This window comes from Suncus etruscus, chromosome 7 (assembly GCF_024139225.1).
Source record: "Suncus etruscus isolate mSunEtr1 chromosome 7, mSunEtr1.pri.cur, whole genome shotgun sequence".
In the NCBI taxonomy this organism is placed as follows: domain Eukaryota; kingdom Metazoa; phylum Chordata; class Mammalia; order Eulipotyphla; family Soricidae; genus Suncus; species Suncus etruscus.
In genome coordinates this window covers 20,789,228-20,816,086 of record NC_064854.1, presented here as the reverse complement: position 1 = coordinate 20,816,086, position 26,859 = coordinate 20,789,228, and the positions used below count along the sequence as shown (strand labels likewise).

The window sequence follows — 26,859 nt, the reverse complement described above, 5'->3', positions numbered from 1 at the left end:
CGCTAGCCTAGGACGGACATCAGTTCCATCCCCCGGCATCCCCGATGGTCCCCCAAGCCAAGAGCGACTTCTGAACGCATAGCCAGGAGTAACCCCTGAGCATCACCGGGTGTGGCCCAAAAACAAACAAACAAAAAAATTAATCTAGGGGCAGGAGAGATAGCGCTGTGAAGGAGGCATTTACCTTGCACCTGGATTTGATCCCTGGCATCCCATATGGTCCCCTGAGCCTACAAGGAATGTTTCCTGAGTGCACAGCTAGGAATAACCTTGAGCATAGCTTAGTGTGCCCCCCAAACAAACATATAATTAAAGAGGTTAACCCAGTGCAAGGGGAAGTGATTTCTGAGTGCAAATATTTGATTCCACAACTGCCTGGTGAGTGAGCTAGAGTTGGCAGGTTGTGGTGGAGGGAGACGGGGTTATTCTGACCCCCATACCATCGGGAATATGGGGAGATGCTCCCAGCCAGAAGGAACCATCCTGAATGATAGACACTGCGCATGTCCTAGGAGGGAGGTCATGGTTTCCAGCCTTCACTATCTGGCTGCCCACTGTAGATTCCCTGTTGGAGATATGAGACCAACCACATAGCCAGACTCGCTTTTCCATGCCCTGTTGCAGAACTTCTCCTCTAGCCTGGAATTGAATGTAAACTCCTGGACCTGGGGAAGAATTTTGGGGCCAACTGGGCCTAAATTCAAAGCCACCTGATTTTGTAGGCTGGTCACATAGCACTAAAGCTGTCAAGGTCTGAGCAGGCAGAGGAACAAGCCACACCTGGGTATGGTGCTTTCATTTAAAAAGAGAGGTACCCTTGAGAGGTGGGTGCTGGGATTGTCACTCCCCCAAAGAATGGCCTTAAAAGCAAAGCTGACCTGCATGGCCCATAGAAGCTGGGAGGTGCTTAAGTGGACCTGGGTAGACCATGTAGTATGGCTCAGTAGACCATGTCATATGGCTCTTCTGCCATAACCCAACCCCTGGTGAAAGGGTCTGAAGCAAAGGCACCACAAGGATTAAGAAAAACAAGACAGATATGAGGGGGGAAAGCATAGGGTCAGGGGACTTCCAGCCTTGAGGACTGAGAACCCCCAACGGTCTATATGCTTTTTATTGATCAAACTCAATCCATCTGATGAGAGTGACCTAGTTAACAGGAAAAGGTACTTACCTAAAGCTAATCAAGCTTAGGTGGGTCTTTATATCTCAAAAGGGAAGAGGAAGCTATGGACGAGTCTCTGGGAGAAGGCAGGGTGTGTGAGCTCTGTGTGTTTGTTTAGCTACAGACCTGACATGACCCTCGGAGCCCACTTTGTCTGCTTGGAGGATAGGGGTGGAATCACACTTATTTAGGGCCTGGCTCTTCCAATGACTAATCTGCTGGACTTTGTGCACCTGGGACCTCATTAAAGCAAGCAGAACGTCCATTCAGGATTCACTTCGGGAACAGAGGGACAGAGCCAACAAGTGGAGGGACAGAGCCAACAGCAATCTAGTGTTACCACCCTTATGGGCACAACTAATCTGACCAGAGTTTTCAGAACTCACCTTTTACTTAATGCCATGGGCCAGGCCAAACACTCACCTTTAAACCCCACAGAGCACAGTGCCCCACTGAGACACCCCCAGAAGTAAGGCTGGGAGGTGTCTCTGACTCTCTGGCCTGAGGTCTTCAGGCTTTACTCCCCGGGACTTTGGGCAGGAACGTCTCAGCCTGTTTTCCACCCTATATGGAGCACATGGCCCAGAGAGCCTCCTTGCCCAGGAGAGCCCTGTAGGGGACAGAAATAGAGGAGTGGGCACTGAGAGTGCCTGGTACATCCTGGGGGAAAAGAGGGTGCTTGGTAGGAGACAGTCCAACTCTGGGATTGTACTGGCCACTTGGGGAACAGACATCTCCATGGGCCTGAGCCACTTCCTACCTTTTAGCTTTGCCATACCCCTCCTCCCATTCAACACACCCATGTTCCAGAAGCCACCCCGAGAACCCCCTCAGCCACCCATATCCAAGGAGGAATCACCAGGCATCTCCACAAAGCACTGCACCCCCATGCTAGACAACCCACCCACCCCCAGTCCTCCCTCCAGCAGGAATGCCTCGTGGGTAGAAGTCTCAGCAATCTGCTGTTTTTGTTTGCAGAATGTAATTTTCTTTCTCAGCATTGATTAATTAGTACATGGTGTATTTAATTTTGCTCTTAGCAATTTCTTGGGGCCCAGTCTTGTGAGAAATACCTAATCGATGCTCACAGCAGAATCCACCCAGCTGATAACCAGGAGCCTGGGATGATGGGACATAAGCACTGCAGAGCCAGATAGTACCAGAGAAGGTCTTGCCTTGCCTTGCATGGGTTCTTATCTGCTGCTTGTGACCAGAACCTCAGGTGTGGCTGTCACTGAATGAAGGGATCATAAGGGTACCCAGCCAAGAGTAGGGGCTTTTCCTAGGGGACACAGCAGAGTTTTGTCATAGGGAGGGAAGTCAGGAGGGTTTTTCCAGCAGAATTCCGGTCTCAGAGCCCCATAACTACATTGGGACTGATTTGTTCCTTCGCTGTTGTTCATCCTGGTCAAGAGCACTTGTTGAATGTTTCTAAGTGCCAGGGACTATTGTGGACTCAGAAAACAACCACTCAGGGACTGCTGAGTATCTATTTTGAGTCAAGATACAGTAAGGGGGGCTGGAGAGACAGCATGGAGATAGGGCGTTTGCCTTGCATGCAGAAGGACGGTGGTTCGAATCCCAGCATCCCATATGGTCCCCTAAGCCTGCCAGGAGTGATTTCTGAGCATAGAGCCAGGAGTAACCCCTGAGCGCTGCCGGGTGTGACCCAAAAACAACAACAACAACAAAAAGATACAGTAAGGGGCCCGTGAGAGAACTGGACTCTTATTTGACAGTTCTGGTGGGCACCAGTTTCAACCCGAATCATGCCATGAGGAAGCCCAAGAACATTCACACGATGCCTGTGTTAGTTGCTGGATTGATTCTGTCTATGTTTTAGAAATGTTTGCCCTGGAATTTTTGTTGCCATGAATAGAGGCCTCTGAATGATTTCCCATCACAACTGACAATAGGCAGCTATCAAATGTAATGAGAATGTAATGAGAATGTAACAAGAGTGTCAAACACAGGTATGTAAAACAGAAGAAGGAAATGCGGTCTTACTATTGGGAAAAAAAAAAACGCCAATGAACTAGGAGCACTGCTATGAGAGTCCACATACCTTGGGGAACTCTGGCTTAGAGTTTGAGTTTGAGAAGAGATAAAATTCTTTCTTTGGGATCAAAGCAGCTCCACTGTGCTCTTTTAATTGACCTGGGAGTAAGGAGACAAAAGGACAAAAAATAAAGTTAAGAAGTGGTTCACTTCAGAAATTGCTCCTGGTTTGGGGGACCATATGGGATGCCGGGGGATCGAACCTCTGTCTGTCCTGGGTCAGCTGCGTGCAGGGCAAATGCCCTACCACTGTGCCACTGCTCTGGTCCCTCATGCAAGCCTTTTAACCTTAACATTGCTCAGTGGGGTCTTTCACGAGCTTTAAATTTTGTTGGAGGGCTGAAATCATAATATAGTAGGTAGGGCATTTGCCATGTACTTGGCTGAATCGACACCATAAATCAATCCCTGGCACCATAAATGAAATTCTGTGTTTCATCAGAAGTGATTCCTGAGCACAGAGCCAGGGGAAACCCTAAGCACTATCAGTTATGACCTGAAAACAGACAATAACATCATAATAATAATAATTTCACTGGAGAGATAATGGGGGAAGTGGAATGTCTGACACAGGGTCCACTGTGGTTTAATCCCCAGCATGGCCACAAGGAACCACTGGGCACTGTTTTAGTATAATCCAAACCCTCACCCCCCCAAAAAAAAAATTCAGGTGGTAGTGTGAGAGGCAAAGATGTCAGTGAGATCATGGAATGCCCATTTCTGCCCTCCCTGGAATCATCTACCATCAGCCAGATTGGCTAAATTTAAGTGTCCCTAGGGCTTCTGGTCACTGCATTTCCAGCAACCTTCCTTTGTACCAGGATTCGGGCAGAGAGTCCTTGTGAGGATAAAAGGGACTCCCCACTCTTGGCATGTTCCTCCAGCTGCCTCCCTAGCAGAACATGGGCCTGTTTTCCATCACAGACAGAGCCTGTGCTAGCTGGCCCATCAGTGAGTCTGGACCACGGCTTTGCTTGGGGCCAACGCCACACAGCCCGAGGGGTTTGTGCAAGTGTGCAGGATCCTTGTTTCTGGACAGAATGAAGCTCAACCGAAGCAGGAAGGCAGGACCCCAACAAGTTACAAGACTCCATCCAGGTCATTTGCAGACTTCAGCTGAGCCAGGCTGATCAATGTATGTGGCTCTAGGGTGCTCGTGCACACACCCACTACTGCCAGCCTGTCCTCCGTGGGCAGTGCCCAGAGAGGCCTGAGTAGTGTCATCTCCTGCCCTCCATGCTTGGCTGCAGTACCCACATGGCTTCTGGAGTGAGCAAGGAGACCAACCACCCAGTGTCGTGTCAGGGCCTGAGTTCAGAGCCTGGGCCCCCAGTAGAGCATTCTCACTTTGCAGTTAGAAATATTGCTTTGGGACTATAACTATAGCACAGTAGAAAGGGTGTTTTTTGCCTTGTATGAGGCTGACCCAGGTTCCATTCATGCATTCCATAGGGTTTCCCCAAGATTGCCAGAAGAATTTCTGAGCACAGAGCCAGAAGAAACCTTTGAGTATCATTAGATGTGGCCCCAAAACAAACAAACAAACAAAAAAAAAAAACTCACTTTCTTGAACTTCTCCAGACCCAATGACCGGCTGTACTCCCTCTCCTGGGCCAGCTCACCTGTCCCCCTACATACACACACCCCCAAGTACCATCGTGGCTTAGGGTGTTGTTTTCTTTGGTACAGAACAGGGTCCCACGAACATTCCTAATGCCCAGGATGAGAGGTTCATTTTTTTTAATTACATTTCTTCATTGCAGCATCTGGAGTCTAACCCAGGTCCCTACATGTGTGAAACTTGTATTGTTTTTGAGCCACACATCCCTGGCCCCTTGAGGCTTATTTCCTTTTTTTTGGGGGGGGGGCTCTTAAATTGTACTCAGCCAGTGGTCCACTCCCTATGACAGCCCACCTGGTGGCCAGGAGCTTCAAACTGAGCCGTGTGTGTGTGTGTGTGTGTGTGTGTGTGTGTGTGTGTGTGTGTGTGTGTGTGTGAGTGTGTGTGTGTGTGTGTGTGTAGAGGGCATGCTGGGGTTAAAAAAGCCTAATGAAAGAAACAAGCTTGAATTCAAGATATCCTCAAGGATTCCCAAGGGATAGAGCCATCCCCAAACATTTGAGTCCATTGCTCAGATTGGTACCTTGGAGGCCCTGTGGAGTAGTTGAACGGGAAGGCTGAGTTTCTTTTATTTCACTGAGACTCCTTGGAACTATCCAAAATATTCAACAGGGAACTTTAGTGGGGGGGGGGGGGTCGCTAGGGTGTAAACACAAGAACACACAACCCGTGTGTGGGGAAAGGGCTCCCTTCCAGCCCGTTGGAAGATGGATGGGGTGGGCGAGATTTCTTCCCATGCAAAGCTGGTAAATCCTCCTTGCAGAACCCCCAGAGACATTGGTGCTAGAGGAGACCTACCAGGCCTTCCTAGGAGTGCTGGGTGGTCGCGACACGCTGATGCTGGGCGCTTCTGTCTGCTTGCTCATCTAATCAGTCGTGTTTTGACAATCCTCAGGGGAAGGGGGGGGGGGAACGTCTGGGAGCCCACGGAGCAGCAAACATGTGATCTATTGACACCCAGCGTGAAAGCAGCTCAGTTCCCCCAAGGCGGGGATCCTCGAGACTTTGTTTCTGTTTGGGGAACTGGGACAAGAGCGGGGGAGCCGGGGCTCTCCGCCTCTCCCAGCCTTGGAGATATGAATGAAGGGGCCGTTCCCTAGGCATTGTTGAGCTCCCCCAAACAATAGCCCAGCTAGGAAAGAGGGTTATCGCAGGAACTTCCATCTGCCAAGGGGAGATTCAAATCCGAGTACTGAGAATCCCCCAGACCGGACCAGATCGCTGGATCCGAGGCGCGCCCAGCCCCATCAAGGTAGCTGGATTTGGGGAGGGGGGTCCCATAGAGGAGAAGGTGCATTTGGGGTGGGGGGACCCTTTGCCGCAGAACGGGGCTCGCCTCCTCCAGGACCTAACTTGCATACATACATATGCACGCGCGCACACACACACACACACACACACACACACACACACACACACACACACGCATGCATGCATTTGACACGCGCGCGCGCGGGGAGGGCGCACAGGGGCGCGCGGGACCGAGGGCGCGCGGCGGGCGCCCCGCACCAAGCGGCCAGGGGAGCAGGCGGGGCGCCCGGGCGCGGGGCCAGGCGCGGCGCGAGGGGCGCGGCGGGCGCTGGGCTGTCGGTGGGGCGGCTGCGGGCGGGCGGGCGGGCAAGGCGGGCGGCGCGGCGGAGGCGGCGCGGTGGAGGCGGCGCCCGGCTCGGATGCCGCCTGCTAGGCCGCGGGGCCTGCGCAGCCAGCACGGATGGGACCCCCAGTTTGGGTGGATCGGCCGCTGCGACCCTGAACTTGACCAAGGCTCCCGGGGCAGCTGCGCCTCCACTGAAAGGTACCGACCGGGTCTTTGTTCCCCCCCAGATCCGCCGCTTGGGATGGGCCCTCCCCGGTGCATGATGCTGGACTGAGCTGGGAACGAACGTCCGTGACACTCTCGGGGCTGCGGGCGGGTGTGCAATGTTTCCTGGGGTTCCTGGGGTTCCCCCTGGCTGGCACCTTGGATTGATTGATTTTGCATGCGCCCCAACCTCCTAACACACACGTGCGGCGTGTCCCTTACCGGGCTCTGAATTTACCCGGGGAGAAGGAGGAGAGGAGGAGGATAGAGGGACAAGGCATTGCATGAAGGGCAGGACGGTGGTGGCATCTTGCATGGAAAAATAGAAATCGTACCAAGAAGCATTTTTACGCCGGTGACAGGGAGGAAGAAAAAAAAATGGCATGAAAATGCCCGCATTCTCCACGCCCGTGGACCTGCCCGCGTCCGTGCCAAATGGCTGCAGCAAGTTGGACGCAGAGAAGGGGACACCGGGGACACCCCCCTCTTGTTCCTAACCTCTTTAGGACAGGGTACAGCGTCCAGCTGGCCTGGGGCAGCTTCCCGCGCGCCCCTACGTTTAGCTGCCTTGGGGAGACCCCATGAGCCGCTGTGCGCGCGTGGGTGCAGGGAGGAACTCGGGAGGCGCCTTTTTTTTTCTCCCACTACCGTGTTAATCGGAGTAAAAAGGCCCCGTGGATTCATCCAGCAGATTCTGCGGATTCATCCAACGCATGGCCGTTCTAAGAATAGCCCCTGCGGCGGCTCCCTACTTGCCATCCTGGTTCTGGCAACTGGGGCCTGTGGCCAAGCCAGCTCCCCTCTCCCCCAGATACCCCAGAAAGCACAGTTGACAACCCCTTGTGCTCCTGAAGGGTGGATGGGTGAGGCGCGCTCCCCTATGAATGGAACATCCCAGGCCTGGCGAGGCCACGACTGGCCAGGCGGCTGCTCCGGGTTCTGAATTCTCCCTCCCAGTTCCAGCCCAAAGGGAACCTTAGGAGCCCCCGGATGAGCTGGGCCGTGCGCCCCAGCTGTCCATTAGTGCTCCAGGACAGGCCTGCCAACCCGTTCTGCATTTTCCTAATGTTGATTTTTTTTTTTTTTCAACATCTGATGCCTTCGCCTTTTCCTGGGTGGCTTGTTCTTTCCTCCCCGAAAGTGGGCCTGGATGGTTGGAAAGCACCCAAGAGTCAGTGGCCAGCCCCGGACTGCACCTTGGGATTCACCATGGGCGCAAGAAGCACCGTGTGAGCCTTTTTTTTTTAAGTGGGCAACCCCGTAGGGGCTTTATCAGGCGGTAAGGAACTGGGTTGCTTTCCATTGTTTTGTTTCTGGACTTGGAAAGGAGCCTCCAGTTCATCCATCTAAAGCAGTTGGACCCTGAGCTGAGCTTGGCAGAAACTCTATCCTGCCTCTGTTGCTTCCCAAGTGGTCCTTGTCTGGAGGTGTTGGGGACATGCTCCATCCGTTGGGAATGAAATATGAAATCAGGTGTCTGTCAGGCCCACTAGGAATGAGGGCCAAGAGGCTGAGAGAACCCGGTGCATAGAACTGGTCCGTGAAGGCAGAAGTAAGGGCTGCATAGACTTGAACTGGGAGCCCGGCTTGGCACCTCAATCCAAAAGCAGCGCTGTTGGAAATCAACTATATTAGTCCTGTGGGGCAAATAGAGTTTGGCCTCTGGATCTCTGAGCAAGAGTCAGATGGGGGCCAGAGCCATAGGACAGTGGGGACGGTATTGCCTTGCCCGCGATTGACCCAGTTTCGATCCCCAGTATCCTCTGTGGTCCAGGAGCCTGCCAGGAATGATTTCTGAGCGTAGAGTCAAAAGTAACCCCTGAGCTCCGCCAGATGTGACCCAAAAACAAGACAAAACAAAAATAATATAAGAAGTTGGGTATAGGAAGATGCTTTCAGGGGAGGGGGCATTCAAGAACTTCTTATATTAAAGGAGATGTGTTCCCGAGGGAAGGAGGGAGGGATCAGAGAATCTTGGTACCCCTTTTGTTCTTGACCAGTCGAGGTCTGCAGCCACTCTGGCTCTCCTAGGCTTGCTACTTGCCTGGAGCTAATTTCATTAATAAGCCTTGTTATTTATGGCCACGGGCCCCTCTGTAATTTGCAGGCACATTGCAGGGTCCCCAGACAACGGTGCAGGTGGCTGGTGTCATTAGCATGATCTTGTTGTTGGGGAAACTGAGACCCCTGGAGGCTCGGGGAGTCTCCAGCTCTATAATCCGTAAGAACCACGTCCCACATGTGCCAGAGCTGGGTTTGATGGACACAGCAAAGTTACAGCCCAAGGTCAGAGGGAAAACGACCATGCAGGAATAGAGAGATTGGCCTCCCGGAAGTGGCTCTGAGAAGCGGGGAATGTCACTGGCTTGTGAGAGGAAAAGGGAACTGGGAAATAGCTGGAATGCTCTTTGAAATCACGCTGTCTGCAGTTTTCCCTGTAGAAGTTTGCACAAACCGTGGTGGTGTTCACTCGTGTCCTTGGCTCTATTCTCCCACTGGTGGGCACAGACATTCTCTGCTGAGATCTAGTCACTGGAAAAAACCCAGCCTCCCAGTTCAGGCTGATTTTGGGACTTAACAGGGAGAAAATACCAGGGAGGAAGAGAAATCCAACCATGGGATACTGAATGGGCTGAGTGCATGCTCTGAAGTCTGGGAACTCCACTCTGTGCCCAGCACCCAGAGTCCTTTAGCAATGCTTGGAAGTAGCACCCACCTACTCATGCAACCCCCAAACTTGGGTATAGGCTACAAATCCAAAAACCAAAACTAAAGGTAAATAAGTAACTTTCCAATAATTCTCATCCTTTTAGGGCTAATGGTGGCAAAGATGGGCCTGGAGTACCAGGGATCCGGGTGCTTTGAACCTGCCCTATGGGCCACTCCCTGTCTTGCTCCCCCATTCAATCACTCCACCTCAACCATCTCCCAGCTCTCCCTGCTCTTCCTGTGCTGAAATGCTGCTGAAGGAATAAACACAGCATCTGAACCCACCAGTTGACCCCTCTTCCTGCCTCAGGGGGACTAGACCCTCCCATCCTCTGTAGCTTCAGGCACACCCCTTTGTTTCAGGCAGCCCCATCCTCTGCTAGAAACATCCAGTTGTGCCAACCTGAACTTTCTCAGTCCTGAGCTGACACTCTCATGAATGAACCACTCTCACACTTATTTTGGGTGCTAATGAGTGTGTGTATTTTCAATTCTTCATGGTATTGTAGAAATTAGGTAAATTCATCCCCTGCCCAAGAGAAACACTGTTCTCTTTGAAGGTTGAATTAAGACTGTGGTAATTTTGCAGAGACTTGGCCTGACTTCCATGTCTTGGTGTTTACCTAATAACCAAGGAAAAAAACAACTTGGGAGCCTAGTGGGGACCAAACTGGTAATGGCTCTTCATGTGTCCAAACTAATGAGACTTCCAAGGAGGACTGGAGGTTTTTACTGATAGAAAATCAGCACTGGACATCTGGGTGGTTTCTGGTCTTCTGGGAGAGCTCAGTCATTGGACAATGCAATGCAAGAAGAAATGAATTATCTGCCCATCTGTTCAATCATGTCCATCTCCAGCTCTTAGCTGGATGCTCTCTGGTTCTCATCTTTGCCAGAGCTACTCCACCTTTCTATTGACTCCACACTCACTTCGTTTTCTGTTCATGGTTGGACGCCTGTCACTTTGCTCTCTGGATGAGATAATATATTCAGACAGCACCAGAAACCTGGGAAGTCTAGGACATTACAATACACTGCTGCTTTCTCTTAGTCCAAATCCTAGGATGGTCCCTCTGCCCCACTTGGTCACTTTGCTGACCTTAGGGGCCAGGAAGTCTCGGCACCCATCGCATTTTTCCAGACTCCCTTTAAGGACCACTTTGCCTGGCCCAAAGCCACGCCTCCACCGTTTGCCTGGACCCTGTCCGTTCTCCTGGCAATGTCATTCCCTGCTGCCTTTGTCCCTGCTGGCTGAGGAATGCGTGCGAAAACCGCGTGTAATGGGGAATTCGATTGATAATGCGTGACAGCGAATGGAAATAATCGCCGGCGAGTTGCCAGACCGTGCCATTCATAACCATAAAATGCACAATTATGCTCTCACCATGGGCCTATGAGTAAATATGGAGACAGGAGAAACTCAGGAACAGATAGTGAGAAGAGAGTGGTGGTGGTGAATTAGACACCTACAAATTGGGGGGGCCCAGCCCTGGCTCCCACCTCTCCCTAACACTGCTGGCTACCCACGTACATGGTTGATATTTATTTCAGAGAGAGAACGAGAGAGTGAAGAGCAGAGGGAGGGTGTCGAGGGCAGGAGCCAGCTTGGCGCGAGAACAATGGACATCAGTGTTTTCCATCCATCCCCTTTCACTGGGACGCTTGAGTGTTTGGTAACAATAAGTGCAGAGTGACCAGTAGCAAAGACTTTGCCTGCAGGTCTTGGCAGGAGCACCAAGACCTCAAGTACCCCTGAAGTCACAAGGGCCGGAGTCACCCGAAATGCCCAGCGCAGGCTGTATACACTCTTGGCACATGCATGATGAGGTTCTGATCAACTCCAGCATATCAGGTCGATGGAGTTTGAGCTGCGAATGCGGCTGTTAGTTCTGCATAGGGGGATTCTGCATGCAGATGTCCTGGGTCTCGTCGGAGCCCACAGATGGGGCTCCTGCCATCTGGCCAGGACATCCGTGACGCCACGTGGTATGGCAGGGGTCCGCCTCCTCTGGCTCGGGTTGGTTCCTGGCTCTGTCACTCACTCACTGGCAGGTCATTGGTGCATCCCAGATTCTGCTGTAAAAGCCTCAACTGACTCAGAAGAAAAGTTTCATGGAGAAGACAACTAGCATCATAGAAATAATTTTTTAATTAGGAAGACTTCTAGAATGTCTTTGAAGTTTTGACTATGTATTTTTCTCTCCTGCAGTTGGCTTTTAGCCCCAGCAGGCCCTGCCTTGCCCATCACTGCAGGGTTGAGAACACTGTGGGGTGTAAGAAGGTTGGTAGAAGTGGGGCTTCCCCTGAGTTTTCCCACCTATGATCTTGAGGGGAATTTGGGGGGGAGATAACAGCTTGAGAGACCTGCATTCCACCTGGTTCACTAGCAACTCCCTCGTATTCACGTCTCATCCCGTGTGGCTGCTTAAAATATAGAAGAAAAAGAAGGAGATTTCCCATCCTTTGTCCTTGGTCTCTCTGGACTCAGCCTCCTCCCACCACACCCCATAAATCTCCTACATTGTCCTATAGTATCACTCATGCCTGTTGTCCCAGCTGGACACTGTTTGATCATCATCTGTGATAAAATCTGCCATGGAGAAGGGACAGTCTGACCTGACCCATATGGGATTCTGCCATAATCTTCATATGCCATGGGGAAAATGCTTCATTTTCCTGGAATCATCTAGATTTGGGAATGAATGAATGAGTGAAAAAACGAATGAATGAACAAACACAAATGATCTTTTCCACTAGGAGTGGAAATGCCTGAGAAGCTTGGTGAACTAAATAATTAAGTAGAATTAAATTCTTGGAGCCAGGAATGTAGCTCAGTGGTAAAGCACATGGCTTGCATTGGGGAGAATTGGGGTTAAATCACCAGCACTGCCAAAGAAAAAAAAAGAACCTTGTTGATAGCTGGTCCAATTGTCCTTATCTGTCATAAAGATTCAAGTTGATGTTTCCAAGAACTAACGATAGCATCAAACTTACACTTTGCCCAACAGTCACCTGGTCTTCCAGAAAGGGTTCTGGAGGTGAACATTCCTCCCCACCCGCACCTCAGCATGGGGTGGTGAATCTTACTAAGAATACAGTCTGCGGAGGTGGCAAAATGCAGGGTGTGAGGTCTGTGACCAGGAACTGGGGCCTTGAGAGAGCCCAGAGCTCTTTCCTGGACACAAACACTAGAGTGGGGGGTGATGAAACGAAGGAGCAGAAAAAAAAGGGCTTTGTCTCTATACTAATGGATTATATCACCCTGTAATTCAGAAAATTCTTCCATTTTTCAAAAAAAAAATGAGCAGAAAGCTCTTAAGGGCATTTTTCATGAGGAACTCATTCCGGCTGGAATTAGCACAGTTCTGTCAATCAATGGTAATGTGGTCTTGCATTTGGCAAGAAATGTATTTGGGGTGCTCAGCAGTTCTTGGGGTTCCATTTGTCCTTTTACTGCTAGCAAGGAGACTGAGTTTCAGTCCCTGTGCCTTCATGGGGGTCTGACACAGGTTAGTGGCAGAAATGTGCTTAGAATTTGAGTTATCTTCCGTGCTTGAGGGCTTTTTTCTCCTTTGCATCCAGCAGACAATTGAAAAATCCCAGGAGTGTCCCTGGTGGTGGAAGACACCAGCTACCAATTCACATCATCTCCCTTGAAAATGATTTAGGCACTTAATAACCTATTAAGTGTTCAGTGTATCAGGATGAAAGTCTTCATCCTCTGAGGGCAGGTGACACAGGCCCAGCAGACAGCAGGGAGAGATTTCACTGCTCGTGGGGACAGGACAGGGAAAGTTATGAAGCAAAGGGGACTCTGTCCTGGGCTCGTCCCGGAATATTTTTGATGCCACCTCAGAACTTGGCTGAGGCCGGGTGGAGTGTGTCTGTCATTTCATGGAGAAATTGCAGGCTGGTGTGTGTTTATGGCTCTGTCCTCCTCTGTTGTGGGAACTTGGTCTCCGTCATCCGCTCCAGCCACTGCGTCTAACTTTAATCTTTCTTCTTCCCAAAGTGGTTGGCTTCATTGGCAGTGACTTTGTTCTGTTTCGAGGTGGAGGTATCACTGCCTAGAAAGGTGTCCAAACACTGTGAGAATGATGTCCCCAAACACTCTTTTTTTTCTTTTAATAATTTTTATTTTGACCAAAGTGGATTACAAATCATTCACAATAATATTTCAGGTACATAGTGACATTGAATCGGGGCATTCCCCTAAACACTATCTTTTTGTGCTTACATCACTGGGTTTATCTGTCACTCCTTGAGAACAAGCAAAGGCAGCCCTGAAAGCCCTGCTAAGCTATTACCGAATGCCCAGGCTTCTTGCAGCTCACTTGTGTGCTGTCTCCTGTTCAGGAAAGGTGCGTTGTAAAAGGCAAGGCCGGAAGAGCTCCCCAGCCTCTTATTTTGGGGGGATCAGGGAGCTATATTCTACAGTGCTCAGGTCTCTGTGCTCAGGGATCATTCCTGGTGGTACTTAGTGGAGCCGGAGAACAAACCTAGGTCAGTCATGTATAAGGCAAGAGCCCTACCCACTGTGCTATCTCTCTGGCCCCCTATCCAGTTTCTCCATGGCCTTCCTATTTCATACTACCTTCAGACACAAACTTCGAAAGAACCAGTTTCTTGATACCTGCATGCTTTCCCTGTGTATCTTCCCCTAGGAGCCTAGCTCAACATTCCAGGGCTGATCCCCTCATTAGCCCCCACATTTCAGAGCCCCTCTCAGGAATGAATGTCGTGTCATCCCATGGCCAGGAGCCTCCTGTCCCTCTTCCTCCCAAGGTGTCAGAATCTTAGTCCTGTGCAGGTGACTCATGTGATCCCGAGCCTCCTCTGTGTTAGGTTCTCCCTGGATGAAGCTCTCAGACTTTTACAGCCTTTCTTCCTTGGCCCCTTTATAGATTCCTCAGATGGGGGTCAAGTGCCCACCACCACTGCTACAGTGTAGGAGCAGCCATTCTTTTCTCGGGTTACCATCAAATTAGCATGATTTATGCCTTAACCACCTTTCTCCATAAGAACACAACACACACACACACACACACACACACACACACACACACAAATATACAAACACAGGCCCGAGTGATAGCACAGCAGGTAGGGCATTTACCTTGCATGCACTTGACCAGGGTTCAATCTGGCATCCCATAGGGTTCCCTGAGCCTGCCAGGAGTGATTCCTGAGTGCAGAGCCAGAAGTAAGCCCTGAGACTGCTGGATGTTACCCCCCCCCCCAAAAAAAAAGAAAAGAAAATATCCAAACACACTTATGCATACACTTGCAAATACATGAATGCACACACACACACACACACACACACACACCTGCATGCATACATGATCACCCTGCCTTCCTCCCACTCCTCATACCTCCATCTCTCCTCCTCAGCATGAAATCAAGTCCCCTTCTCAAGCATCTCTTAATGTTCCTACATTAGTCTACTCACAGACTCAGTCTGTCTGAGCTGCTGTCCCCAAATGTCCCAAACTGGGTGTGTTAAGCCAAGGTTTTAGGCTCACAAACAGTGCTCGAAGACTACAGCCAGTTTCTCCCAGGTTTCAGTGTTCAGCTCTGATACTCAATAGTGCCAGGACCATGAGGGGCCACTCCTGGCAGCTTTGGGGACTCTGTTGTGCTGGGCCTGTATCTCCACAGCCCTAAGCCAAGGGGCTTTTCTGTGGTCCACAAAGCAATTGGCTCATAAGGGGTGGCGCAAGCAGTAGGGTCTTTGCCTTGCAGGTGCTAACCTAGGACAGACCTACGTTCAATCCTTCAGCGTCCCATATGGTCCCCTAAGCCAGGAGCGATTTCTGAGTACATAGCCAGGAGTAACCCCTGAGCGTCACCTGGTGTGCCCCCCCCCCAAAAAAAAAAAATGTCCTACAGGTCCATAAAATTGCAGTGAGAGGAAGCTGAGGCTGTGCCATGTAGAGGCAGCAGCTCAGGTACTGGCATGCCCCAGACATGGGTTCAGGTACTATTTGGGCCAAGCTTGGAAGGGTGGGAAGAGACTCAGGGATCACCACTGGTGGTGCTCAAGGAACTCTGTGTGGTGCTTGGGATCAACCCAGGGTGGGCAGTAACAGGGAAAACACTACCCACCCACTGAACTATCTTTTAGGCCCCTCTTGTGCCTTTCCCGATGCTGCCTGTGGTCTTTCCTTTTTCGATCAGGAGATGTTAACCGTGTGTATAACATTGCAAAACCCTAGTTTCCCTCCTGGATCTTTGCTATGATGTGTCCTCTGGGGCTCCAGAAGACTTTTAGGAATTCAGTTTTAGGTGTCCTAAAGAGATCTCATGCTGTCTTGTCTTCCTGGGCCTCAGCCCCCTAACCTCCATGTTGTTCAAGGATTGATAGTTATCTACTCTGAGTTAAAATTCTTGGACTCTGGAGCTGGAGTGATAACACAGTGGGGAAGGCATTCTCCAGATTCGATCCCATCATCCCATACGGTCCCCTGAGCACTGCCAGGAATGATTCCTGAGTACCACTAAGTGTAGCTTAAAAAAAAAAAAAACTCAGACTGATCTGAACACAAATTCATCTTGAACCCTTTCCTGAAGTTTCTGGGCAAACACCTTTGGGTTCCTTCGCCCAAAGGGGCTCAGAATGACAAGGAGAAAGTGTTTGGCACCCGTGTAATTGGTGAGAGAGAAGAGATGGGGTACCCCGTTATTGCTGACTGCACCCCGCTACCAGCAAGCACGCGTATCCCCCCTTCCACTCTCCCCGAGACAGCCCAAACAGTAGGCTCCGTTTCATCCGTCTCCCCCGTGTATCAACACAATAATTACCTCCTGCCAAAAGTTGGGAGAAGCCGTTCTGTGTCCAATTAGACTGATTTGACTAAGAGATACAGCATCGAGTCTTGGATTTCTGGAACCCGGCAGTCACGATAAGTGCCTGGGATATTTTTAGAGCTCCCGGCTTCTGGCCTTGGCATCCTGAGGGCATGGCGTGATTCCCTGTGGCTGCCTTTCTCCTCTCCCACCCTGCCCTGCCCTTCCCAGCTCCACTTCCAAAGTTTTGGGGGAAATCCTCTGGATCAGGAGCCCAAGGGCAGGACTTGGGGAGGCGTCCGGTGGTGGTTCTGGGCAGCTGGCCAGGGCTAGAGTCTCCCCCTGACAAGATGAATGGCAAGAGGGGTTGTGGGGGGAGACTGAATCTTTTCCAGAAACAGGTTCTGTAAACATCCCGGCCACAGCCTCCTCCAGCCCAGACTGATAGCAGGAAAAGCGTCTCTGAAAGTAAACGCTGCTGGTTTGAGCTACTCCTGCAACTCTGTATGGGGACTGGGAGTAAAAAAGGGGTTCGGGCGGTTCTGCAGCGGGGAACTCCTGCTGGATGGGGCTGGTTTTCCAGATTGAGATTCTACAAAGTGTGTGGGGGCCAGTAAGTGGGGGCTGATTGAAACCTGGCTTCTCAATGAGTCTTGGCTGTGCGACTGGATGTAAGGCATTCCCCCATTCTAGAAGGTGTGGTACCCCTGGGGTTCAGGCACATGTAGGTGCTGTAACCAAAAGACCCCAGGAGGTCTTTAGCACGCAGAGGGTAAAGGCAGGCAGGTATTGGGGAGGGGGGGTTTCTGCCCTGCCCACCAATCAAACTTGTTTACAAGAAGGAGACACCATTCCCAGCTTATCTGTGGGGCAAGACTTGGCCCCCCAGAAGTGTCCCTTCTGCTCAACATGTGACCAGAGACGGCCTGTGCTCCCTGCTAGGTGTGAGGGGGATGTCCACAGAACAGGCTGACTCAAACCTATTTTGGAGGATGCAGTCGATTGGGTCGTGCACCTACCTGGAGGCCAGCATCCCTACAAATATGCTGGGAGTCCAGCGCCTTCAGTCAGGTCAAAATCCCAGCCTTATCTTTCCCTCCCACACAGCTAGTAGCATTTTAATGCCAAGAGTCTTTACTGTAAATATGTGATAACCCAAAGGAATCTTAAGACCCCTGATTGGGAACAGGACCGTGTCTAAACCCCCATAAAAATAGAAAAATTTCACAGCCGGTAGAGCAGTTACGCATGGCAGACTTGAGTTCGATCCCCAGGATCCCATATGGTCCCCCAAGGAGTGACCCCAAGCAAAAACAAACAAAAAGAATTTGACCTGTTGAACTAGAGATACTCAGGCAAATCTGTGTTACCAGAAGGTTCTTGCATATTGGAAAGAAGGACTTTGCCAGAGTAGCTCTGGCACTCAAGCACAGTCCACAGGGCAGAGACTTCAAGCGGCCTGGCACTGGGTGATGTGGCCGTGCTGAACATCATCAGTACATGAGGGTTTTTATCATTATTAATTGGGGAGCAAGAGGAGCTGTCTGAGGTGACGATGGGCTCCTGAGCATGCCTGTGAAGAAACAAGACTGAAGGTGTGTGTGTCACTAAAGGGAACAACAGTCCCCATGTGAGTTGACAGAAGGGTTCCTGAGCCCGCCTGTGATGATTTACTCATGCTTCCATGTCAGAGGCGGACTCTGGAGGCTGAGTGTCTGTCCGCTATCCATGACCCTATGTCAGAACTGTCGTGATGGACAGTGAAGGAGCCAATGTCTCAACCTGTGTGGGGAAGCCCAGACCAATTTTTCTATCTAGGTCCTTGTCTTCTCAACTTGCCCCAGAAGCCAAACTCTCAAGTAAAGTTTTCTGCCCTTCAGCAGTACATCATCACCATCAGAAAGGAAGGAAACGTGTTGCTGTGGGGGTTCCCAGAACCTTCCAGCTGCTCCCACCAGTGCTGTGTCAGAGGAAAAGAACTTCTTCTTGGGGGGGGGGTCTCTGTTATCAAAGACCCGCCAGAAGCCCCCAGTAGTGGCTGAGCTTTATGGGAGCCCAGCTTCCTGCACTTCGACTTCGTGTGTGTGTGTGTGTGTGTGTGTGTGTGTGTGTGTGTGTGTATGTGTGTGTGTGTGTGTGTGTGTGTGTGTGTTTCTCACAGCACTGCCCTCACATGGCTGCTCTCATGAGGCAAATCGAGTGACAGAATCACCATAGGCCAGAACCCCTATCACAGACAGGCAGGGTCATGCATGGAGGCTGTGGAGTGTGTACTGAACTCAGGAGGGGCCAGGCCATTCCCCTTGAGTTGGGCCTCCCTGGCCTCTGTGACCATCTTCTTTTCACAGGCTCTGACAACTGAGAATTGAGCTGGAGTTAAAAAGCAGAGAGAGGGAAATGGGAATGTTGAGTGGCCAGTCAGTCACACTGGGACTATTGGGAATTCTGGCCAGAGGTGCCCTCCCTGGTCTCTGTTGTGGAATAGAACCTTCTGGTGTGACACGCTTTCCTGTATTGCATCATATGCTTATAATGACTGTTTCTATCTCTGCAGCCCCCTGTGAAATAAGGGGGGAATGAAGGACTAATTTAGCTCCTGTTCAGTTGCCCCCAAGACCTTCTGTCTGTGTATTTCCTGTCAGGCCAATTTCTTGCCGTGGCTGTGAATGGGCCTCATTCACTCATCTCCCGATGTGACAGCTCTGTGATGACTGAGATTCTGTCCTCTCTCGACCTGCTGGTCCCTCACTAGGTCCCTGGACCTTCAGTGTGCGGATGCTGAGGGGAGGAAGGCGGTCACCCATCCAGATGACCCATGAACAGAAGCCCGGCAGACCGTTGTATTGGGAAGTTGTACTCATGTCTTTGGAATTTCCTCCCTGGCCACCCGAGGGCTGGGGTCAGAGGGTAGCCTATGAGGTGCTGTTATCCCCATCGGATCCAGGCCAGGAGCCCTGTCTGGGCAGACAAGCCAAAAGTGTGGGGTGTCTGTGCTGAGGAGGCGTAGGCTTGGCTGCTTTTAACATGGACTGTAGCTGCTTGTTGAGAAAATGTCCAAGAACAGGATTTCCATGGGTTGGGAGTAGCAGTAATTTCCTCCCACTGGAAACATCATTTTAAATCATCTTATGTGTCCCTGTGAGTCCCAAAGCTTTCATTGAGGGGTTATAAGTGTGTTGTCTTAGAGACAAATCTGATTCCTGGGAAAGCAGGCAAGCATGGCTGGATAGAGCTAGTTGGGTGAGCCTGTCAGGAGTGACTATTGCTCTGCACAGCCTCCTCTTGTACACATGGAAGAAGTGGGAAATGGAGGGTTGCCCAGACTAGTTTTTTTTTTTTTTTCTTATTTTTATTGTGAAACACCATGGCTTGTTTCTTAACTTGGGATCTGTTGCTCACAAGCGCTTGTCCAAAGGTCTGTGAGGACATTGTCAGCAGCTCTTGTAGAATCTCCTCAGGGTGCTTCCTGCAAACCAAATAGCAGAGCACAAGTGTAATTTGGCAAGAGAAAGGGGGAGAGGACACCTCCAAAGTGAGCATGTGTGAGAGAGAATGAGATGTAGGAGGAGTGTATGTGTCTGAAAGAGAGAGGGGTAAAGAGGCAGGCAGGTGAAAAAGATGTGAGAGGAGCATATTGAAATGGGATTTGCTTCATTTGGGATTTGAAGAAACAATTTTCACAGAATGAATGCCTTGGAGATTTCTTTCCTTTTGTTTGAGGGGGTGTTTTTGGCCACTCCCAGCCATGTTCGAGGACTACTCCTGGCTCCGTGCTTAGGGATTCTCCTGGCAGCAGGAAGCAGGATGCTGTGGAGTGGACCCAATCCAGGGCCTTACCCTCTGTGCCATCACACACACACACACACACACACACACACACACACACACACACACACACACGCACGCACGCACGCACGCACGCACAAACACGCACACACACACACAGCTCTAGAGTTTGCCAGCCCACTCCCTGATCAGTCCTACAGACAAATTGTGAATTCTGTTACCCCTGTGTGGTGTAGACAGCTGCATATTTGAACTTGGAGCCCCAGCCCAAGTTTGGAAAAGTCCTTTTGAGAGGCACCTTGAAAGTCCATGCCTCGTAGTTCATTAGGGTTTGATTTGGGTCTGAAAATGTTTTTTCTAAGAATGTAAGAGCTGGGTTGGTAGTTCCATGCTGGGGTCTCGAAGTCCAGAGACCATGGGGCCTATCTTCCTGCTGCTGCAGCCCCCGATGTGAGACATTTTGGGGGCAGAGGGCTTTTTAGGGGCCTGACTTGGGCCTGGCTACCCATTTTGACTTTCCTGAGCAAGAGGATAATTTTCCTTGACTTCAGCCTCCAATGGGGACTTCTGAGCAGAGAACATGTTTCTCAGCAGCTCTGGAGACTGGGGACACTGAGGCACACTTTGAACTCAGAGCCAGGAAACTTCAAGACCCACTACTGCCCAACAGAATGGATCCCTTAAATTTTGAGCTCAAAGGGAACACCTCAAACTTGATGCAAGTAGAAAAGGGTGAAGGGGGAGAGAGTGTGGGCCAAATCCAGCAGTGCTCAGGACTTACTCTTGGTTCTGTGTTCAAGATTCACTCCTAGTGGTTCTCAAAGGACTGCGATTGAATTCAAGTCTGCAATGTGCAAGGACAGTACCTTTCCCGCTGTACTCTGTCCAGCTCAGAAAGCACTGGTTCCCTTTGAGGAAAATCAAGCAATTTTCTCATGGGCACCCCCCAAACCTCTGTGTACATGTGAACACTTGGGCCGAATCAGAAGAGGAAGTTCTGTCTCGTCTTCCCTGTAAATGCTCGTGTGACAGGCACATTCTTGCATCCCTTTAACCCCTGGAAGTGGGTCACCTTAGTGGGAGTCACAGGGCCCAAGATCCCCAGGGTGCAGGATAATGGGGGTCTCATCCAGATGATGGTTCTGGGGCCGTTTTTCCAACTGAGGACCAGCTGGCCTGTTTTCAGGAGCCTTTGGTACCTGTTGTCAAACACTACTGTGAAACGCAGTGGCCAAGATGAGGGTTACTGACTTGCAGGGAAACAATGCTGGGGTTCCCCACTGTTGGTCTGAATCACTCTCCCCATCCTTCTCTGTGCTCTGGAGATGGGGCTCCCATGTTCTGAAAGTGTTGCCGGTACTGTGATGTCCTGGGACTGTAGCAAAGACCTGCTCAGCCAGCATGTAGCCAGGAGTCCTGCCCCCATCCAGGCCATTGCCACCGCAACTGGGCCCAATCTCCTCTGTTTGCTTGTAGATGAGATTTTGGTGTTGTTTTACTGTCCAAAGGCCTATAGAGACAGGGCTGGATTCGGGGCTCCTGGTTCTGTTGCTTCCTGCCCCACCACACAGCATAAGCAGGGGAAGACGACCGGGCAGAGAAGAGGCAGGTGTGAGCAGGGAAGGCATCTAGATGGGTGGCCAGGTATGAGCAGCTGCGGGAACGAAGATATATTGGGTAGGGTTCAGGTATAGCTGGGGGAACTTAGCCCTGGGCAGAGCGCTATGGTGGCCAAGATTCTCCACAGACATGAAGGGTCTCCGTAGTGCATGTTGATAAAATCGAGAATGAAGCAAAGTCCACACTGGCCCTCCGGAGCTGGTCCCTGGGCTTGCTTGTTTCCGTTCTGCCGCCTGCTGTAGAGTTTAAGTTCTCTTCAGAGGATCACAGTGCCTCACCTAAGGGAGCACTCCATAGAGGGATAGCAGTGCTCAGGGGTTTCTCCTGGCTCTGTGTTCAGAAATTACTCCTGGCAGGCTCAGGGGACTATATGGAAGCTGAGGATCAAACCCAGTCAATGTCCTTTCTACTGTGATATCATTTGGCCCCTCCATACAGTGTTTTGAATGGAGGAGGGTTTGGGTGGCCCCATCATGTCCCCTCTCAGTGACCCTCCATTTTCTCTCCCCAGATGACGGAGGGCCGTCGATGTCAAGTCCATCTCCTTGATGACCGGAAGTTGGAGCTTCTTGTACAGGTCAGTGACTGGAGCTCAGACTCTGTCTTCCTCCAAAGGCTGTTGTGCTGTGTTGGCGAGGGGGGTGTGGTATGTGATTTGCTTACATGTCCCCATAAGCACCAACTTGGGGTGTGCCAAAGGCCAGTACACATCTGGCGGGCATGTTTGCTCGCTCTTTCTGCTCTTTTCCTGGTGCACTCGGGGCCAGCTGTAGCTCTCTTGAGAGTCTTGAGAGGGAAGTCACTTTCTCTCTGCTAAGGTGGAGTTGACTGGTCTAAATCCTGAAGAACTGGCCAGCCATGATGAGCTTTTTCCTTGCATTCCTCCTTGCTCAGAGGCAGGCAGAAAATATTGTTATTTCCGAGAGGCACTCAGAGGTGGAATGGGGGAGAATCCATCTCTTGGCACTGGCTTAGAACCCTAAGCTCATCTTGGGAATCTTTGCTGACATCACAATTGACTCTGGAGAGGAAATGCAACAGTGGATGTCATGGTAGCACTCAGAATTCAACCCAGAACTCTGATGTTGCTCATAGTTGTACGCAAAGCCCTGAAGACCATCACTTTCATTCTGTTTTGGTTGGTTTGGGGGCCTCACCAGGCAGTGCTTAGGGATTACTCCTGTCTCTGTACTTCTGGAAATCATGGAAATTTTATGGAAATCATGACTGGAAGTCTCAAAGAACCATTTGGGATGCCAGGAATCAAACTTCAGTTGGCCACATGAAAGGCAAATGCTCTACCCACTGTGTTATCTCTCTGATCTGCCTATTAGAACTTTGTGCCTTGGTTTTGGGCCACACTCGGTGGCACTCAGGGGATACTCCTGGTTCTGCCCTCAGAAGTCGCTCCTGGCAGTCTTGGGGGATCATACGGGATGCTGGGAATCAAACTGGAGTCCGTCCAGGGTTGGCCACATGCTATGCTATCAGTACAGCCCCTGGTCTTTGACTTTTGTCAGAAGTTTTGTTTCAGGCTGTCACTTACACATGACCAGGAAGAGGCCCAGATCAAGGGTGCAGGAGTATAAAAGACCAGCCTCGGGGGACATGCATATCTAGAAACCCCTATCCTTTGTTCATACTGCATGGGCAGGAAGCTCTTCATACTAAGTGAGAGACTCAGGGCTTTGAACAGGATGGAAGTGACCAAGGCTTTGGAAATGCAGCAGGAGATCGAAAATTGCAAAGAGCTCATAGTCCACCACAGCCCATAATAGGGGATACCACTTTTTCCCTTTCCACATTTCGTATTTGTCTTTCTCACTTGGCTCCAATCATCACCTCTGTAGAATTCTCTTTTTGTTTTTCCATCTGACATTGCCTTTCGCTGGCATTTCCAAAGTTGCTAAAAATCACATAGAGGGCTAATAGTTGAGTTGCAGTGATGAACGTACTTTTGCTGACTAATAGTGTGAAAACATTTACGATCTAGTTTAACCAAAGGAGTTTTTCACTCAGCCAAGAAAAGGCTGTTCTGGACTGACCTACATTCCCAGAGTGCTGTTGTCTTTTGAATTATGTCCCTTTGTAGCCTTGACCCAGGGCCAAAAACTACTTTGCAGTGAGATGTAAGGTTTGGACATGCTAGAGGCAATGGCAGGAGGTAGTGGGAGGGATATCAAGTGACCTGGATCTTTTGGTTTAAGGTTTTGGTTTGTGGGCCATGCCCGGTGGTGCTCAGGGCTGAATCCTGGCTCTGTGGTCAGAGATCACTCCTAGCAGTGATTTGCATGCTGTACTCAGAATAGAACCTGGGTCAGCCACATGGAAGACAAGTGCCTCCCTGCTGCACTGTAAGGGACAGCAAGTGACCTGAATCTTTCAGTTTAGGTGTTGGTTTTGGTTTCTGGGTCATCCCTGGTAGTGCTCAGCCCAGAGCTTCTTCCTGAGCCAACAAGAGCTGAGGAATGAACAGCCCAGTGTGGGCCCAGGTTTGAGTAGCCTGAGGGATTTTAAACATCTGTTGATATCAAGTCCCAGGGCTTCAGAACACACCTTCCATGTGAGACAGGAAGGAAGACCTCCAAAGGTGATAAGGTCTGGTCTGCAAATCAGCTTGTCCTGAGAGACACAGGCTGGGGTGTCTGATGTCGAGTCAGAGAATTTATTCGGGAGGCATGTGCTTGGTTGGAAAAGGGCAGTCCAAGCCCTTCTTGGTCAAGGACAGTGACTTGGGCCCAGCCACTGGCCCCTCTCACCATCCCTTCCCAGGACATGCTTTCTCATACCATAACATTTTTGACCTTCTGTGATTCCCCCTAACCTGTGCATCAGTCATTGGAGAAATGGAACTTGGCCCCAGTGTGGCCAGATATGCCCAATGCCTCTGTCACATGGAACCTTGTGGCAGGAACAGGAGGGAGTGCAAGAGGTTAGTTCCACACAATGAGAGAGAGGGGGAGGAGGGGGAGAGAGATACGAGAAAGAGAGAAGAGAGAGAGAGAAAAAGAGAGAGAAAGAAAAGAGAAAGAGAGGAAGAGAGAGAATGATCTCAACACCACTTTCTTCCTGCGTGGTAGATTCTTTCAAAACTAGGAAACCAAGGTTCAGGCATGCAGACACAGGCCCACAAGCATAAAACATGGTCACTGTCTCCCCAGAGTGCTCCCATCTGGACTGTACCAACAAAATTCTCCTTATGCCACCACTCATCACTGTCTGTCACTGCCCCATGGACTCCTCTTGAAGTACTTTGGTTTTAGGAAGGCAGGACTTGAGTTCTCCCAGGAGATGCTTAGGGATGCTCCTGGCTAATCTGTGCTCAGATCACTACTGATGGATCTTGGGGTCCATGGGTGGTGCCGGGGATGAAACCACATCAGATACCTACAAGGCAAATGCCATTCCCTCTAGACTAGCTCCAGCTCTGATGTTGTTTGTGTGTGTGTGTGTGTGTGTGTGTGTGTGTGTGTGTGTGTGTGTGTGTGTGTGTGTGTGTGTGTGTGTGTGAAGGGGGTGACGAATCATACTCAGTGGAGCTCAGGGGTTACTCCTGGCTTTTCACTCAGAAATTACTCTTGGTAGTCCTGGGGGACCACATGAGATGCTGGGGATCAAACCCAGTTGGTCACGTGAAAGGCAAATGCGTTGTCACTCCTGACCCGAGCTCTGATCTTGAAGTCCATGAAGAATCAATCTTGATGATAGTCTAAAACACGTCACGAGAGACCCCTTAGCTCTCTCCTGATCCTTTCAAGCTCCTGGATTGACCATTCTCAGAGCTATTTCTCCTTTAGCCATTTCTCCCAGTCTGTTCAGTGTTGAAGAAGGATTTGGGGATGTTGGCAGTAAGCTCTGATGTTTTCCTGATTTTTTTCTCTGTATCTGTGGTAGAGCGGGAGAAGCTGTGAGCCTCGATGGAGGCAGGTGGTCTCCTGTATTGGCTTTTCCTCTGGGGTAAAAGACCCTGTGGACAGTGTGCAGGAAGGAGAGAAGTTGCATCACAGAAAGACAAGGGTCAAAGAGAGAGCACAGTGAGTAGGGAGATGCTGTGCATACAGTTAACCCCAGATCAATCCCTGGTGCTCCATTTGGTTCCCTGAGCACCCAAAGGTGTGGCTCAACCCCTCCCAAATCTCAGATAATCAAGAAAATTCTTCCCATCAGGAGTCCACTGGCCTCAGTGCACCTGCAGCTCACAGGCCAGGCCTAGAGATCATGGCCGGCCCTTTGGGTCTCAGAGCAAAGTGGCAGCCCTAAACTTTTCTCCCCTTGGCATGGTCTGTGGAATTTGTTTCCAGATCTTCCAAAGTGCCCTGTAAATCCCACCCGATCCATGATCAACAGGAGAGATAGGGCAGACAGAGATCAGGTGTCTTGCTCAAGGAGGCCACTCTCAGTGCCTTAGGGTGCAGCATCCCTGCCTGACACCTCAGGCTTGACTGTTCTCTTGAGGGAGGAACAGAGCATCCCAGCATTCTGGTCTCCTGGGAGGGACAGACTCTGCCAAGTCCCCTGGCCTGCCTGAGTCCCTGGCTTTGGCTCTTACCCATAAAATCACTTCCGCCAAACAGAAATTTGTAAGGACTGTACTTGACTGATATCCAGAGGAGCCGATGGAGCACAATAGCAGGGTCTGGGAACCCGTGCGCACACACAGAAACAGACAGACACAGAGATGCACATACATGGACACACGGACACACAGAGAGACATAGACAGGCATACATGCATGCATGGACACACATATATATTCACATATAGATACACATAGGCATGTACATGGTGAAATATGCACGTACATGTACATAAATGAGAACACATGAACGCACACGAACACGCTAACACAAAGAGTGCACACTTGTGAATGGACACACACTCGTGCGTGTATGCTCAGAAATACAAACTCACACACATACATGCGCACACAGACAGATAGACGTGTGTGTTTATGCACGAGATACGCACGTATGCATGTGCGCACAACATGTTAGATTACTGGGTCCTACCCTACTGAGTATTCATTCTCCACCCCAGGGTGTAGCCTGGTACTTGCTAATAAAAAGTCCAGGTCTCGAGCCCAGAGAGATAGCACAGCGGCGTTTGCCTTGCAAGCAGCCGATCCAGGACCAAAGGTGGTTGGTTCAAATCCCGGTGTCCCATATGGTCCCCCGTGCCTGCCAGGAGCTATTTCTGAGCAGACAGCCAGGAGTAACCCCTGAGCAACGCCGGGTATGGCCCAAAAAAACAAAAAACAAACAAACAAAAAAAAAGTTCAGGTCTCAAGGAAGCATTGCATTCATTCTCTGG

General features: G+C 50.5%; 1 protein-coding gene across 3 annotated transcripts in view; it reads left to right on the top strand.

Moving 5' to 3' along the window:
• Positions 1–26,859, top strand: part of FRMD4A (FERM domain containing 4A) — a 337,218-nt gene that overhangs the window by 208,190 nt on the left and 102,169 nt on the right. For all 3 annotated transcript variants that reach the window (XM_049777757.1, XM_049777756.1, XM_049777758.1), the window contains one exon: positions 22,061–22,126. In XM_049777757.1, the coding sequence (XP_049633714.1) occupies positions 22,061–22,126 (66 nt within the window). The remainder of the gene's footprint in view (positions 1–22,060; positions 22,127–26,859) is intronic.